This window comes from Chiloscyllium plagiosum, chromosome 11, assembly GCF_004010195.1.
Source record: "Chiloscyllium plagiosum isolate BGI_BamShark_2017 chromosome 11, ASM401019v2, whole genome shotgun sequence".
Classification (NCBI taxonomy): Eukaryota; Metazoa; Chordata; class Chondrichthyes; order Orectolobiformes; family Hemiscylliidae; genus Chiloscyllium; species Chiloscyllium plagiosum.
The window spans coordinates 35,858,696-35,876,538 of NC_057720.1; the positions used below are offsets into that span (position 1 = coordinate 35,858,696).

A 17,843-nucleotide genomic window follows, 5' to 3' on the forward strand; every position below is an offset into this window, starting at 1 on the left:
TTTGATCAATGCTTTCCATAAAGATCTTCTGGACAAGAAAAAGGGCCATACAGTTGATCCCTTTTTGGAAGGTTATAGTCAACTGAAACCATAGTGGTGGATCAACATCGATTACACACTGTGGAGTAATGAAATGCTATTTCTATCATCAGCAAGTCCTTTCATAGAACTAGGTTGGCACACAGAAGTTGCATAGCAGTTTCTTGTATTACAATGCATGTGGAACCAAAGGACATTGGGCAAGTATAAGTAGAAAATCTGGTTTCAAATCCAAGTTACTTACTGGGACAAGTCCCAGGTCATCAACAAGTTAGAAGAACATTGCAATGCTGGCAGCATAGAAACCCATCCAAACATACAAAAATACATCAACAAATTGAACAGCCAACAATTTGAAAGGCAATCTTTAGAAGATGACCAAGACATTCATATTGACAACCTCACAGACTGTCAGCAGTATAAAATGAGAACATAAGCCTTAATGTTGTTTTAATGATAGCAGTGAATTGCCAGCCCTGTTGTACCTCTGGAAGTATGTCGTCATTTTGGTAATCCAGTTTCAATTGACCCTCTGAGTTGCAGAATACGGTAGTCAAATGCAGGAAAGACCTCTTGGCAAATAGGAGAGAGGTTAGGATGTATTGGTGGCACCTTGCATAACATTGAGTACAGGAAATTTTTCCCCTTCCCATGCCACCAAAAGCTGCATTGTTCATGTTGTCTACCTTACCTGGTGCATTACCCTATAGATGCCCCTGTAACTTTGAGGCTGCATGCATCTGCACTGGTGTCTACATGGGCGAGAGAACATGTGTTGTTAAGTTCTGATCTGGTTAGATGCAGTGGGCACTATCCAACATTATCTAACACATCTAGAGAAAGAGAGAAGAAAGACAAATTACAATAATGGCCCGATGAACAACTAACACACACAGCTTTCAATAGGAATGACGCAGTGTAGACCTTCAGAGTATGTTTGCTAGCTTTTAGTGAAAGAGAAAGGGAAGGTACTTGAAAAAGACAAATATTTTCTAACTAATTCGTACATCTTTCAGAGAACCAGCACAGACATGATGCAAGGAACTTTCTGCTTTTGTACTGTAGCATTTGATTTTTTCTAAAAGACGAGCAATTGAAGTTAATATTGAATGTTGAACCTTATACTTTCTCATTGATACTCTTATGGCTTTGCTTCTTTCCCATAGGGAATCAGCTCTGGTAGGAGGTTTATCGATGATCTCTTCTTGTAGTTAGGATAAGGAATAAAAAAAACAGAAAGAGTATAAGAATTGAGGAGTTATAGTTGCCAGGGAGAGATGTAATGGTTAAATGATAGCATACAGAATATAGTTGATGCCAATTTATACATTATAAATTAAAGCTCATTGCGTGCACAGCACAGTTCTACATGTTATGTTGAAATTAGGAATACTGTACAGTGAACTTGAAAGGATTGACATTTGTCAGATTAAATTTCAATGCTTGGATTAAATATGTATTTACCTGGAATATTTTGTGTTTAAGTAGTTTCAGTTTGGTAGTTTTAATTTTGGATATGTGTCCACAAAGTCCATTGCAAAGATTTGTTTTTGCCTTGGACAAGACCAGTAGTCTAAGATTTGTGACATACCTCAGCAGTTTCTAAACATCTGAATTTGTTCTGTTCAGATTTCAGCTTAGCTGGCTACCTTGACTTAACTAGGGATGGGCTGAGATTCGATTTGGTGTGGAATTCTTTAGTGGGATATTTTTCTTGTTTCCCATACAAATACTGATGTGTGCTTGGGATTTGATTAAAAGATTGAAATGTGCCCCTTGTTAGTGAATGGTTTTCCACAGTAATCAGATTCTTAAATCATCAGGAACAATGGATAGAGGAGAGTGTGGGCGGTGACAAGAAAGTTCGGAAGATAAAGATCAGGAGCTTGATACTGAGGGAGCATTTCCAAATCTTCCTCTTTAATATTTAAATAGCAGCTTCAGAATTTCTCTAATGAATGGTGACTACCTTATTTCTATGTATTTACAGCACATTATTAACCCAACCTTCCTCACTTCTATAACATTTACACTTTTTTCTTTTTTCAAGAAACTGGAATGTGCAAATTAGAGACTTGTAAATCAGGGAATGTACCTGGTGGCTGCAGCGCACTGCTTGATTGTCCAAGCTTGCATCGAACTGTCTATTCACCACAACATCTCTGCCTGCTCCATTCTCCTGCTCTTTCCTTTATCCTAGCAATGCAGCATAGGCAAAGCCACCAGCCTCAGCAGTGTCATGCCTGCTTTTGGTCCAATTCTGACACTACTTTAGCCCTTCAGGACTTCGCTTTGGAGCTCAGGGACACCCAGGACATGCGTGTTTCTGCCAGGTGGCTTTCTGTACAGGGATGAACACTCATCTCCTGCATCGACTTGGAAGTATCTTTTAGCTCTCTGCTTGATTTCTTATTGGTCACTTACATTATTGCTTACTTGGATGCTGCCAGCCTCTGTGGCTTGCATGGCTTTTAGTGCAGAGGGAAAGGCAGGCAGCTTGTCAAAGTGCAGTGCACTGAATAGTAAAAGGGGGTCTTGTCGCTGTTTGGCACCGTGCTACAACAATGTTGCATTTCCGGCAGAAGATAGAAGAAATGCACTGCATTGTCTTAAACCAAACGGTCCTGTCTGAAAGGCATAATGGAGTCATGTGGGATTACAGTAAATCAGGAAATGTCGCCAGTCAGTCAAATGCTTCATCCAAATCCAGTCTAAGAGGTTGGCAAAGGTCTGTCAGGTATTTGGTCCTAACAGAGTCTGAATGTCCATGTTCTTGGAGTCTGGAAACTAGGCCATGACGAGTCCTGAAGATAAAATGCAACCAGCCTGAGGATTAGAGATGTATTAGTTAGGATGCTGCGGAGGCATCGTTCTGGTATGTGGACCAATTTTTGCAGCATTGAGACAAAAGAAGGGATTTAGTATGATGAAAGTAAATGCAAGAGAATTTACTGGCGATGCAGGACAGGAACTATGGTGAGGTAGCTTCATAGAGTGAATGGGAAGTGCAGAGGACAGGAAGGATTAGTAGCCTGGAATATGTGGTGGGTTAGAGCTGTTTAGTGGATGTGATGCATGCAACAGTGAGAGTTGTAGTCCAATGAATTTTGGTGAGATGCATCTGTACTGGAACAGAGTGAATGGGAGTCCTGTGACTGTGAGGTGGCCAAGGTAAAATGGTGGTCCTCTCCTTTGCACAGTACAGAAACTTATTGACTTTTCTCCTGTGATACTTATGAGTTCGGGCACTGATGCATGGCGCTATCTTAGTCCAGGTGCCTGTGTCTTATGGCATGACCTCCTACAACAGTCAGCAAGATAAAGGAATTCCCTCCTTTTCACCACCCCATCCACCAGAACCTAGTGGCCCCTGTCCACAAAGTGGGAAAATAACCTGCTTTCTGGGCATTTCTTGAGTGACAATGGTAGAGCATCACAGTCAGAGGTGCAGTTCCTGGCTCTGTGTTTGAAATGAGTGAAATGTAGCTGAGCTTTAAGTATGGTGCCTGTGGCATGTATGCAGAGGTCCTGGTAGTGGTGAGCATCTCTTTCTCTCTTGCTTTGCAACTAAATGAGAAGGGAGCCAAAGAGCTTGGTTATATAATTAGTAAGGTGAAGAATAGAAGATTATGTGAGAAAAATTGCTGCAGGCCATGATAGACTGGACCCTGTGAATCTCACTCAACAAAATCTGAAAATGGGAAAATTCGAGAATTGAGATTCTTCACAGTAAGTGGCAAAAGAATTTTGTAGTCTATTAGTAGCTTTTTCTAAAAAAAAGTTATGACTATGCTTCAGTTTGGATAATCACCTCCTTTTATGTACTGACTAGATATGGTGTGGTTTTGTCGTACCTAATTTTTCCTCTGTTTTCCTTATGTCCTCTCCAAGGTAATCAATTCTGTGTGATTCTGACAAAAATATACCTTCCCTTCATGTCTCTCTTTTAAAATCTGTGGCCTTTTGACATAATTGACTACAGCATTTTTCTCCAATGGTCGTCCACCATCAGCTCGCTGAGTGGGCTCACACTAACTTGATTTGTTCAGTAGAAGCCAGAAAATCACTAGCAGTTACTCCTCTTCCTGTGTCTGCAGGAACCTCTTGGTTTACTCTTGACATCTCCCTATTGCTCATTTACATGGTGCCTGTCAACTAAATGAGCCAAAACCACAGCTTCAAGATGACACCCAGCTCTACCTGTTTGATTCATCCACTACCTTTAAAGTGTTGGAGTTCTTGTCCACAATCCAGTATTAGATGTGCAAAATTTCCCACAACCAAGTATTTGGAAGACTGAAGCCACTGTTTTCAGTTCCAGTCTCAAACACTATTCTCTAGCCAAAACTCTATCACCTTATCTGACAATGTTCTGAGGCTGGACCAGACTTATTACCAACAAACAAGATTGAGATTCAGGCCTGCAAATGTGTTTGATCTCATATTGGTAAGACTGGATAGATGGCTGAAATTGATATTAGTACTGGGTTTTCTGTCAGGAATTTAGGGTGCTTTTAGTAGAGATCTCTAAGGAAAAATGTTGGGAAGACCAGAATTCCTGTTTTATAATCTGCGTCTTTTCATATCATTGGCTACCTTTCCCATCAATTGGAGTGCAACTCATGTTGAGTACAATATTTCCGATCAATGTTTTAACAAAGTATCTCTATTCCGAGATTCTGAATTACTCATTTCCTTCCATGTCCTTGTTGCTGAATTAGTGACAGGAAGAGTTGGATTTAAAGAAAGAAGGAATTAAAGCCCTGCAGTCATACTACAAATAGCATGTAAAAGTTACATTTAATAAAATTAATTTACTAGCATCATTGCAATCTGTTTTGAGAAAATCCTCACTTGTCATGGAGAGCAAAATTAAAGCCAAATGATATAATATTCCAGGTCTTCTCAGTCAGCTTCTTCCACACTTGATTCAAACCAGGTCCTTGTGGCTACAATACATTAACTCTTCGTGCACCTATCCCCTCCCAACAAAACAAAAGCCTGCTCTCACTTACTCATCATTTCACACTGCAGCAATTTCTCATTCCACAAATTAGAACAATCAGACATCCCACAGTGGTGCAGTGCTGAGTACAGTGCTGTGGCGATGTAATCGGATCCTTAACCTGGCATCTATTCACCAATCATGTGAATCAATGACAAATTGAAATACAGTTTCTAGTGCCAGACAATTTGGCACATAAGTTTTAAATAGTAATTGGTTTGAAAGCAGAAGTATTTATCCAAACAAAGAAAATAAAAATAAAATAAATGCGGAAATTACCCTTCATGCAGCTGATTTTTTTAAAAACAAATTCATTCTAAAGCTGGTCAAGCCTATACAGGAAAAGAGTTGGAGAGAAAGACTCCCAGATTTCTTCTTTCAGCCATCTGTAAATGAGGGGATAGCACTTAATAGTCTCAAATAGCTGCCTTAAAGGGAATTCAGTTAACAAAATGTCAGAGGGAAATGCACTTCCATTCACTTTATGACACATGATCCTGCACACGTAGGGAAACAATATTTACAATGTGCAAGCAATTTCAATTCATTTTGGAGATGTACGACGAAGATTAATTTGCAGCATAGAAAATAGCAAGGGAAAAATGTCTAATGCTTCCCTCTAAAAAGGAGCTGTCTTGAAGTCAGAGGTGTTGGAGCCACCAGGCTTACAAAGATTAATTGCCTTGCTGCCATTAAACCTAAAATTAGCTGGTGGGGGAACATCATGTAAAAGGTTGAAAAGCCATGAATTATTATTTTTAAGCTCTTACCTTTTGAAGATACTTTTCCCTCTTGCAAATGTCACTTGTGCTGAGCAAGCCGGTTGTGTAAAAGTTATGTTTTTTAATCATGCTGGGCAAATTATTTTTTTGATTAATTTTTCTTCGCTTTTATCGTTTTTCAATCTCTCAGCACAACTGCTGACCTGCACACCATCCTTTCTTCAAACACAGAATGAAATAAAGGAGGGAGAGGACAGGTGAATGAGTCGCAGGGGCCCTTTGATTTTGTGCTTGCTGTAGAGACCAGTGTAGCAGAAACATATCAAAGCATTGTGTATTCTGGTAACATACTGAAAAACACTGCAAAAGGAATTGCCCTTTGCTTTAGCACGGTGCTGTATCATTACGAATATTTCCATCAAAATGCTTTTAACATCCTCTTTCCATTCACATGCTGTAATGATGATAATAGAGGGTTCTCTTGATAACTTCTGATTTTTGAATAAAATTACATTTTTAAAATTTATTTTTCAAACATCGGTCCAAATTACTGATTGATGTTACAGTCCAGCCAGCCTCCAGTGCAGCTTATCTGAGTGACATTTTCATCACATTTGGACATTGGTGGCAAGAAGCATTGTGAGCCTGTTTAACTGTGGAGAATATGATTACTAAGCACAACTGACCATCCTCAAAATCTCACAAGTGCAGTTTTCAGCAGGGGTGAAATAGATATCAATCAGGAAGGGGACCTTGGCTAGTTGTGGCATTTATGACCATTGAACAACTTTCACATATGGTGTGAATTTTCCATGCAAAGTCTAAAATTGGAAATCAGTATTCCAGCTGATAGGGTGGGAGGGGCTTTTTCAATTTTCTGCTCATCAGACACCCTCAACTTGTAACCTCTTTGTTGAGCAAAGTGACTAGTTTCTCCAAAGTTAGTGACAGATTTTGCATTTTGAATATTTCTATGATAATTTACTTTGAGTCTCTTCAGCAGGAGTAGCAGCCAAAAGGTCCTGATGTAAACAACTAAATGCATATCCAGCTCATTCAAGCGCAATATGTTAGGAAAACCACAGACAGTTCACTCACAAGTATGCATGGGGCGAATTTGCACCAGTTAGGCACCTTAAGAGGAAAAATGATTCTAATTTTCACACAAAAGTAATTGAAAATTCCCCTTTTTTTGCCATAATGTTCTACTATGCAATAGTTCTAAAAGCAGTGGGTACTGTAAATCTGTAGCTGATTCTGTGACAGACCTGTATTTTTTTTTACTGTAGCTAAATATCATGGATCTAAACTCAGGACTATTTTTGAATTGTCAGCTGTTTTGGTGCTGTGTCAGGTGTTCCTAGTTTTGAGCTGAAGCACATATATCGTGTAATCTTGGCTATAGTTTTGATAGAGAGCTTTCACCAGCTCCATGGATGCTGGGATTGTTGCACTTCCAATTTTTCTGCTTCCAGAAGATAAAAGATATATGTCATGATTTACAGACACAGTACTTGATATGGAAGACATGGATATTAGAAGATTGTAATCTGCTAACTACAGAAGAGTTGGCTACCCTAAAATTATTACTACATTGAATTTAAAAAGAGGATGCCTTCAACTCTATTTCTATGTATCTACACAGTTCTGTTCATCAATCCGACCTTTTGTTGCTTCCCTCAACCAATTCCTGGCATTACTGATGCTAAATCCCTCAATATTACATTCTTGGAGGGAAGGGGGGTGGGGGTGGGGCGGAATTATCATTGGTCAGAAACTGAACTGTACCAACCAAAATAATACTCTGGCTTCAAGAGCAAGTCAAAGGCTTGGAATTCGATGGTAAATAACTTCCCTTTTGTCTTTACATTGCCTGCTCATCAGCTATAAGGCACAAGTCAGAAGCATGATAGCATAATCTTTACTTGGCTTTGTGTATCCAACAACCAAAAACTGTGACACCATCCAGGCCAAAATCGCCGAGTTGTTTGGCATCCCATTCTCCTATTCACCACCTTCAACAGTCACTCCCTCTACCACTGACACACAGTGGCAGCAGGGTGTAGCATCAACCACATGTACTGCAGCAACTCATCATAGCTCCTTCAGCAGCATCTTCCAAACCTGCGGCCCCTACCATCTAGAAGGACCAGGGCAGCAGATGCATGAGAACATCACCATCTACAAACTCCTTTCCAAGCCATACATCATCCTGACTTGGAACTATAATTGCCATTCCTTCACTGTTACTGGAGCAAACTCCTGGAACTCTCTTCCTAATAGCATTGGGCTGTACCTACATTATAAGAATTTTAGGGGTTCAAGAAGGCAGCTCATCGCCATCTTCTCAAGGGCAATTAAGATTAGATTCCCTACAGTGTGGAAACAGGTCCTTCGGCCCAACAAGTCCACACCGACTGTCCAAAGAGTAACCCACCCAGACCCATTTCCCTCTGACTAATGCACCTAACACTATGGGTAATTTAGCATGGCCAATTCACCTGACCTGCACATCTTTGGACTGTGGAAAGAAACCGGTGCACCCAGAGGAAACCCATGCAGACAAGGGGAGAAGGTGCAAACTCGACACAGACAGCCGCCCGAGCATAGAATTGAACCTGGGTCCCTGGTGCTGTGAGGCAGCAGTGCTAACCACTGAGCCACCATGCTGCCATTTATTACCCACTGTAAAGATGGGTAATAAATGCTGGCCTAGTTCATGACACTCTTGTCCCAAGAAAGAATGAAAAAATCAAGCAGTCAGAGGCAAAATTGAAGGCCTACTAATTCATGTCACAGGGAGAAAGTGAGAACTGCTGATGCTGTAGACCAGTGTCGAGAATGTGATGCTGGAAAAGCACAGCAGGTCAGACAGCATCCAAGGAGAAACAGAACCAAAGGAATGAAGGGCTTATGCCTGAAACATCGATTCTCCTGCGCCTCGGATGCCACTGTGCTTTTCCAGTACCACACTATTCGACTCTAATTCATGTCAAAGTATGGTTAAGGATATCAGAACGTGTCCTCTTAATTTTTATCAGTAACAGTATGAACCACTTTAAATTTCAGCTCATGATATCAAGAATGTATAATGCTGGTGAGCTAGTGAAAAGCTGAGATAACATTTTGATAGCATTTTGATTTTTCCTTCAATAATTTAAATTTAGACAGTTACAATTAAATGTGCATTTAAAACATCTCCGTGTTGTATTTCTGGTGGCTATATCTATTTGATATGCAATTGCATTCTGTAAAAATATAACTGAGGTGCCATCGTTCCTGATGGCAGAACAGACAGGTTACCACTTTTTCTCTTGCTTTTCCTGATTCTTGCTTGACTCAAATTAAAGTATAAAGTGCCGGCAACATGCATGGGATACACATGTGATCACAAGACAAGGAAAACTTTTCCCTGCGGACACTGCCATCAGCTGACAATGCAGCAAGTACTGGGAGCTATAAAAAAGCCACTGGGACAAACAAGGAGGCTTGTCACCACAGCCACAACTTCTCTGCCCGAGTCCCAGTGTTTTGAAGATTCTAAGCCATAGGTAAGTAGAGTGGGGAACGGATTTCACAAGGTAGTGTTGACAGGGTGAGTGGGACAGGGATGTCAGAAGCACAGACAAGGTGTGACTCTCATTAGGTCTGCTCCTTCCCAATATCCAGTCCCTCAATTAGAAACTCTTTGCCTTTGATTGAGAGACATCCTCCACCCCTGAGGTGACAACCACCTCGCACAGTTTGATCTATCATGCAGGCTGCATGGTGTCCTTAATGCGCTATTTATGGGCCTCATTTGGCAGTGGAGATGGTTGGTCAACCATAAAGCTTTGCACCTAATATCTCTTTCTGTTGGAGGCAGGAAGGAAGTGAGGTCCTAGTACAGCACCACCCCACTTCATTAAATGTTCTTCCTGTCTTTCAGCTGGTGAGAGCAGCACAGCCCACCATCTTTTTCATTAATTTAAAGTGGTTGGGAGATTTCCCTTAAGATCCAACTTTTATTACCAGAGCATGTATTTGAGTAAAATGAAAGTATTTTCTCTCCCTCTCGTAAGACACTTAACACGATGGGCAGAATCAGGGTAGGCCCTAAATGATGTGGACTAGGGGGAGAAATCTGGGAAACTACAGAGAAATCCATCAAGGCCTTCCTCCACACTAGCAGCAATCAGCTGCATTCTCCAACAGAGTTTTGGGTGTCGAGATGCGTTTCTCACTAGGCAGCAGCAAATTGCCTACATTTTTTGTTTGTTTGTTGTCCTTTGCTTGTTGTAAGCCTTGTTAACTGCACGCCTTGCCTCATTGAATTGCAGCCTCCAATCCTACCACTGACGTGAGGAAAACTGGATGTCGAGAATTCTGAAAGTCAGAGCGGATAACGGGTGACTCCAGCTCGCTGTTGATCCTCTGAATGCCATCTTGGACATCTGGCCCCAGTGTCTCAGGACATGCTCCCAGGGAATAGCTGCACATACCTTACATCCACAGAGGCTGACACCTGACAAATGCCAGTCTCCACGCATCATCATGCTATATATCCAATGCACAGGCCAACGCTATTGCTCTTTATTGCTGCACTATGAAGCACTCTTGCAACTATCATTGAAATGTTGTTGAAGGAGACTTTGTGTGTAGGGACAAGCACCCTGCTCATAGATTGGACCAGGGAGCATCTTAGGGCTGAATGCTTGCTCTCTTAGGGTTCACTCAGTGCCTATGTGGATGCTCAGAGCATACTTGCCTTACTTTGTCTTTTTGCACTTTGCCTGAAGTAGCAGGGTTCTCATGGTGTTGCTGGAGTGTCAGTATCTGAGGAGGCAGACGATGCAGGAAGCACCTTTGATGGTTCTTCCACTGAAGCATCCATGTACTCTTCCTCAAAGGTGGTGAAGGGGATGTCCAGTGGGGCAACATTTTTGTTTTTGGCTAGACATGGTGCTGTTATCTGAACGACCCAAAACATAGAAGGCACCGTGACCAAGGGTTAAAAGCTGTGGCAGGTAAAATGTACATTGACACAAGTAAATTGGGAGTTGCAGTACAATGAACAACTCTTACTTCATTGCTGGGACATGGATGTCTCTGCATCTCCACAGGACTTGTCCTGGTTCTTGCCAGCAAGATTCAAGATCCTTTCCTTGTAGGGGGTGAGGAACTGAATATTGGGCCCCGAGCACCGTTTCTGGCCCTTCCGGCCCTATTGTGGGATGTTTTCTCCGATAATGAGAGAAAGGGAGGGATTAAGTGAGATGTAGGTATCTGGCACAACTGTTAGCATTGGTGCAAATGATGGAGTGGTGATGAGGTGTCCCAGGCGAATGAGTAAGCAGTGCAAAGGGCCCACAGGGTTACTTGTTGGAGTTGGTGAGAGCAATGAGGGAAGATACTGCATGCAGTAGAGTAGAGTAGCTTTTTATTTGTCATTTCCACCATATACAACTGATACAGTAAAAATGAGACAGTGTTCTTTCAGGACTGAGGGTGCTACATGTACAGCACAAACTGCACAATCGTACACAGCATAAAGTGCATAAGAAGTACAAAACATGCAAGTTACAGTATAAAAGAAGAATGATAAATAATAGACACTTTTTTAGCACCAATTTGAAGTCATGCAAAGGATTTCAGATGGGAAAAAGTCCGATCATACTTTGGGGAAGAAACTGTTGCACAGTCTGGCCATGAGAGACTGAATGCTCCGGCATCTTCTGCCAGATGGCAGGATGGAGAAGAGTTTGAGTGAGGGGTGTGTAGGGTCTTCCACAATGCTCTTAGCCTTTTGGATACAGTGTGTTGTGTAAATGTCTGTAATGGAGGGAAGAGAGACCCCGATGATCTTCTCAGCCGTCCTCACTATCCGTTGTGGGGTCTTACAATCTGAGATGGTGCAATTGCCAAACCAGGCAGTGATGCAGCAGCTCAGGGTACTCTCAATGAACCCTCTGTACAATGTGTTGAGGGTGGGAGGTGGGCTTTCCTTAATCGATGCAGAAAGTAAAGATGCTGCTGGGCTTTCTTGGCTATGCAGCTGGTGTTGAGGATCCAGGTGAGATTCTCCACTAGGTATACGCCAAGAAATTTGGTTCTCTTCACGATCTCCACAGGAGAGTCGTCAGTGTCCAGAGGAGAGTGGTTACTCTGTGCCGTCCTGAAGTCAACAATCATCTCTTTCATCTTGTCCACGTTCAGAGACAGGTTGTTGGCTGTGCATCAGTCCACTAGCTGCTGCACCTCCTCTCTGCATGCTGACTCATTATTCGTGCTGATGAGACCCACAACAGTCATATCATCAGCGAACTTGATGATGTAATTCGACCTGTGCATCGCTGCACAGTCATGTGTCAGCAGGGTGAACAGCAGTGAACTGAGCACATAGCCCTGGGGGGCCCCGTGCTCAGTGTGATGGTGTTGGAGGTACTGTTCCTGATCTGGACTGACTGCGGTTTAGTAAGAGGATTTAGATCATGACCCTCTGGGGAGAAGTAGAGAAAGAGTATGTGCGAGATTGCAGAGAGTAGATTAGGATTCTTAACTTGGCAAGGTAGAGAAGGCCATTGACCTTGTTTCTACGCTGTTGGGCATTCCTCCGAAACGTGGAGACTACACTGACCCAGGTGGCAACCCCTGACCAGAATGGTAGCATCTGGTGGTCCTGGGAAATGTGGAGGGCCCTCCTCTACACCACCCCATCCACCAGGATCTCCAATTCCCTGTCCAGTATCACAATTTGCCCTTGCCTGTCATTGCATCCACTAAACTGTGTGCAGCCAGGTAGGGCAGCTCTGGAATGCCAGCATTTAGAATCATAGAATCCCTACAGCATGGAAGCAGGCCATTCAATCCATCAAGTCAACATCAACCTTCCAGACAGCAACCTACCCAGACCCACTCGCCCTATCCTATCCTCGCACAGTGGCTCAGTGGTTAGCACTGCTGTCTCACAGCGCCAGGGACCTGGTTTTGATTCCAGCCTCAGGCAACTGTCTGTGTGGAGTTTGTACATTCTCCTCATGTCAGTGTGGTTTTCGTCTGCGTATTCTGGTTTCCTCCCATCGTCCGAAGATGTGCAGGTTAGGTGGATTGGCCATGCTAAATTGCCATTGCGTCCAGGGATGTGTAGGTTTAGGTGGAAATGCAGGGTTACGGGGGTTGGGTCTGGATTGCATGTTCTTCGAAGGGTTGGTGTTAACTCAATGGGCCAAATGTTGTGCTTCCACACTGTAGAGATTCTATGATTTTATCCATTTCTATTCTATGAATTGAACCTAGCTCCCTGGCGCTTTGAATGCTAACCACTGAGCCACTGTGTCACTCCAAACTTCTCTGGGTACAGAGCAGCATTTTAGAGATGACACCATGTCAGGGATGCTGGTCTCTTCTGGGATATCCAGGTAATGAGGAGTTCTTTCAGCTACAACCATCAGAAGAATTGGGTTAGTATTGCATCAAATGACAAGGATATCATAGAGGCCAGATGTGTTGTTAAAGAGGCAAGTTTGGGATGACTGCACCAAAACCCATGGAGAGAGGACTTCTGAAAATCAATGCAATTGATGCCTTTTACTTGAATTGAGTATCAATTGTGTGTAGCTATACTATTCCCTTTGCACTATCTATAAAGAAGTATGGTTTATGGGGAGGGGTGATCTCAAAATGCTGGATGAAGGAGATTATTGTTGTGCAACACTCTAGACCACTGAGAAATGAAGGTCATCTAAAGCGAGGCACTCAAATTCTAGCAACAGGCAACACTTGGGACTTAAAATGTAACCCATATGGGAGTAAAATCCTCAATTATTCATAAATATCAGTCATTAATGAACTAACTACTTTAAAATACTTAACTCTCCATTGTCTGATTGAACTGTGTGTGCCTAACAAATACCTGATATTAAATATGATAGGAAGGATTTTAAGCCCAAACCAGCTTCTGAGTATTTGTTATTTTGTAACCTTGTAACACTATAAGTTGATAAGTGATTCGGAATTAATATTTTACCACTAGATGTCTGCAGTACATTTCATAATATTTTATTTACAAGGTATGTGCAAAACACATAAAAAACTGTACTTTTTACATTGCCTCTTTCAATCCAGTTTTAAGCTTTTGAATGTTTTACTTTGATATCTGAGTGAATACTGTTGATTCCCACACTACTATTCCAGTGGTGCACCACCCATCAGCCATGTATTCATCGAGCTGAGTACTGCAACTGGCAAATAAACTGTTGGACCTCATGAAAAATGGAATGTGCTTTATAGTGTTTAGTGATTGATAGTATCTCATTTCTACATTTCATTTCAAAATAACAATATTTATAGTTAAAAAGTAAAATGTTGAAATTCTAACAGTTTCCTTTTTGTCATTACCAAATAATCGATTATGCACCCAGAAAATCCATGACTTGTATTAAACGATCTATTATTTGTGACACCCTTATAATACACTACAGCTGCATAAGGACAGTATTATTTAGTATCAGTGGCTCTGCACTCTCACTTACACATGCAAGGGAGGTGTTTGGAAGTGAGCAGCTCCACAGTATTTAAGAATAGTTTATTAAGCTGAACTGTAAGCTGTATGTAGAAGAGGGCTTGAGATTGACATGTTTGGGATTAGTTCGGCCCTACATTTTTCAGAGGTCGTCTCCATGGATCTCAGAGGCTGTGAAATAAATGGGCCTTGCTTTAGCAGCTGGCCAAATGTATGAAACCAATACATAACATTTAATTCCACTGTCTGCATAGGGAGAACACAGATTATTCAGTTATTTGATTAATACAGGAATGAGTTTCTACTTGACCAAAACTATTGTTCTCTATTAATCATTTGACCTTTATTTTGAATAAAAGGTTTTGGGAGGGAAAAGAGAATAATTTACATGGCAGAAATACTGTCTCAGTATATCTTGGACATGAGATCAGCCATAAATTGGAGAAGAAAGAAATGATAAATCAGTGGTTAAAGAATAAGTCTCAATGTCAAGACATTTTTATAAATTAAACATTAATGAAGAATTAGGATTCCCCTTAGTGTAGTTTTCTTCATGTTTATTTCTGCTGATTAAAATATGTGCATGCATTTTTGTTTAATTAGTGTAGTTCACTGACCTCACTGGGGAGGAGAGTGGTGGGGGCAGGTGTTGGGGTTATCTAGCTATTGGGTATGACCATTGCACCAAGAAATTAACAAGCTAACACTGAAGCACCCTGAGTTACTGAAAAAAACCCTCTAACATTAATTCAGCTATTTCACACTATCATCCTTAATATGTTCTCTCTGTTAGTTTCCCTTATTATTTCATCATCAGTTATCACACAAAACAAAAATAGTTGATAAATTGGCAGAAATAATCAATCAGACTGATCGCAGTTATTACTAATAGTTTGTTGTCTTTTACAGTACATTGTGTTATGCTTTAAATACTAGAAAAGGAGCTCTGCCAATCTCGTTAGCGATAAGTAATGAAGAAAAAATATTTCTTTCAGGGATTCATGATAGGGAGTGACGATTTATTAAAAGAATACAACCAATGTGCCCAGTAGACATGTTTGAGTTACTGACTCTCTGATATCACAATGGTTTGATGTGAATGATTGGGAGCAGAGTGACAAGGATGTTTTTAACACTCGGTACTATGTAATGAGGATAGACTGACAGAATCTGCCTTGTTCATGCTAGGAAAAATATGATATGGCGTGATTCAAGTTTTTAAAATGCCACAAGGTAGGGATAACGCAGATGAAAGCAGGTTATTTAACTTCAAATTTGATTGTCGTACTACAGCACTCGAGTACAAAATTGACAAGCCTCAAGCAAGAGATTAGAAAAAAATTGCGTTTTCCCCATAGACTTGTAGATATGTAGAACAGATTCCTATCAAAAGTAGTTAACATTATGTTGATTAAATACCATAAAAAGACCAGGACAAAATACCTAATTGTGAAAGAGATTGAATTTACATGAATATGTATATGATCAAATAACGACGGTTCCAAGAAGTGATATGGGGCATACTTACTTGGGACCAAAGGAACAGGTCAGGACTTGAGAATGGTAGACAGATATCCTGGTGGTTTTGCTCAACAGTCTTTGGACTCAAGAGAAGACAACACTGAAATTCCTTCTCGTGGAAATAATCCAAGTTTTTTTGGCCCTTGAAGCAGATTGAATAACTTGGGGAGAACATAGGCATGTACATCCGGATATTTATTTCAGGTCTATTGAAAAAAAGTCAAATTAGTGGAGTGCACATTTCGAATGATTCTCACCCTAAGAGTTATATTGATAGAAAATAGATTGCCACTGGGATATTAGTACTTTGTATATGTTTACATATTGTTGAATGTAGCTATTCGTGATATTAAGCTTGTTTCTAGGTTACCTCTGGCTAGGCCAAGGTTTTCAATGTTACAATGCTATTTCCAGTTTGCTGTGACTGAACTAAGAAGAACTGCTGGCTTACTTCAATGTACAGTGTGACAACTGCTCAAGTGTGTTTGGTGCATTGAACGTTGCCTGTTCCATTTAATGTTGACTGAGGTAACTTTGAAAAACAACATTCAAGTAGAATTAATTTCCATAGAAGCAGTAGCTATCTTGGTTTCATATAAGATAAATATAATGAATGTTTGAAGGCTTTGGAACACTCTTACTATGAAAAAGGGGCTATATAAATGCACATTGTTATTGCTATTGTTATATTCCAAGCAGTGGCAAGCTAAAGGAATGCATGACTACCCTTTTCATAGAGTTTCACATGGCTTCTCATTGGATTCAATTTAAGCGCTGGCTTCTAAGATTTATTCTGTAATTCCAGCAACACAACAATGCAACATTTCCTTTGTGACGATTCTTATCTAGCAGTGTTAGCAGGCAAGTAGTGGAACATGTTACAATACATTTTAGTTATAGTCAGTGTTAAGGTTCACTATATTTCTAATGTGGCTGAGGGTTGAAATATGTAAACTTTCCAACATGATTTTCGAACACACTGGCATTATCAGTAAGATAAGGTGGATGTTAATGGGGAAAAAGCATTTATGTAGTCAAGATGACAAACTAATAATGCAAAGGTTTGCAAAACATGCAGAATATTGACATTATAACTGATAATCTGAGTACAGTTGTAAGGGTTAAGGTTTCATTGTCTCATCTCTCTTGAATGCTGGAAGGAAAAAAAGAATTGTGGCCCTGAAGAAGTGAAACACAAGGCTTTAAGTTGATGAGAAGATGACTGTGCCCTGGTTCACTGCCATGTTTCTGTGGGTCTTGTTGCATCAGTGTCTGTGCTCCTTTAACAATATGAATTGTATTCCTATTTCAACAAGATTAATATTTTCCCATGTCTGACATGCTTTTCATATTCACTAAGTATGGGATGTTGTACTGCAAATGATGCTTCTTTGATGATATTTTTTCTTCTCTCTCTGCAGCCTGTTCTGCTATCAGCACCAATTAAAAGGGAGGGGGAATCTCCCACAGCATCGCCAGTCTCTGCAGACGACACTCATCATTCAGACAGATATCAGGTGGGATTGGGGGAAGAACAGTATCCATTGACTGTTCTCAGAACCCAGGTGTAAAGTGATTTTTATGCATTTCCAGCCAATGTTCCAACTATTTTGATTCTTTTAAAGGGGAAGAGCTGTCATTATCAGGACATCTATTCAAAAAGAATCTCATCAACAGGACAGAATTTATATTGAGTGTGTCACCAATAGGATTCACTTTACGATCAGGGCTTCATTCAAATGGAAAATCTCATCAGCAAGGCCTATGTTAAATGGGAATTTTCAGTAGCAAGATCCTTTTTAGAAATCACAATCTTACAATAAGTAAAAGTAAAAAGAGCTTCCAGAGTGAATACTGTGAATGTGCAGCAATGACCTCAATATGAGTCATATGCAGTTTTCATTTCTTCCAAAAAAAGACAAAAGAATGTGATATGTCTTGAAATGTTGCAGAGACTTCATTGTTGTTTGTCAGACAGCACAATTCATTTCCTACCACAAGATCTCAAGGATTAGGTTGAATCTGGTTGACTCTTAAATACCCCTGGAATGGCCAA

The 17,843-nt window shown here is 40.7% G+C and overlaps 1 protein-coding gene across 1 annotated transcript in view; it reads left to right on the forward strand.

Moving 5' to 3' along the window:
- LOC122554292 (E3 ubiquitin-protein ligase RNF220-like) overlaps positions 1-17,618 on the forward strand; it is a 309,819-nt gene extending 292,201 nt beyond the window's left edge. The window contains exons 4-5 of the mRNA XM_043699078.1: positions 17,209-17,304; positions 17,413-17,618. Coding sequence (XP_043555013.1) covers positions 17,209-17,304; positions 17,413-17,481 — 165 coding nt within the window. The 3' untranslated portion in view covers positions 17,482-17,618. The remainder of the gene's footprint in view (positions 1-17,208; positions 17,305-17,412) is intronic.
- Positions 17,619-17,843: the final 225 nt, after the last annotated feature.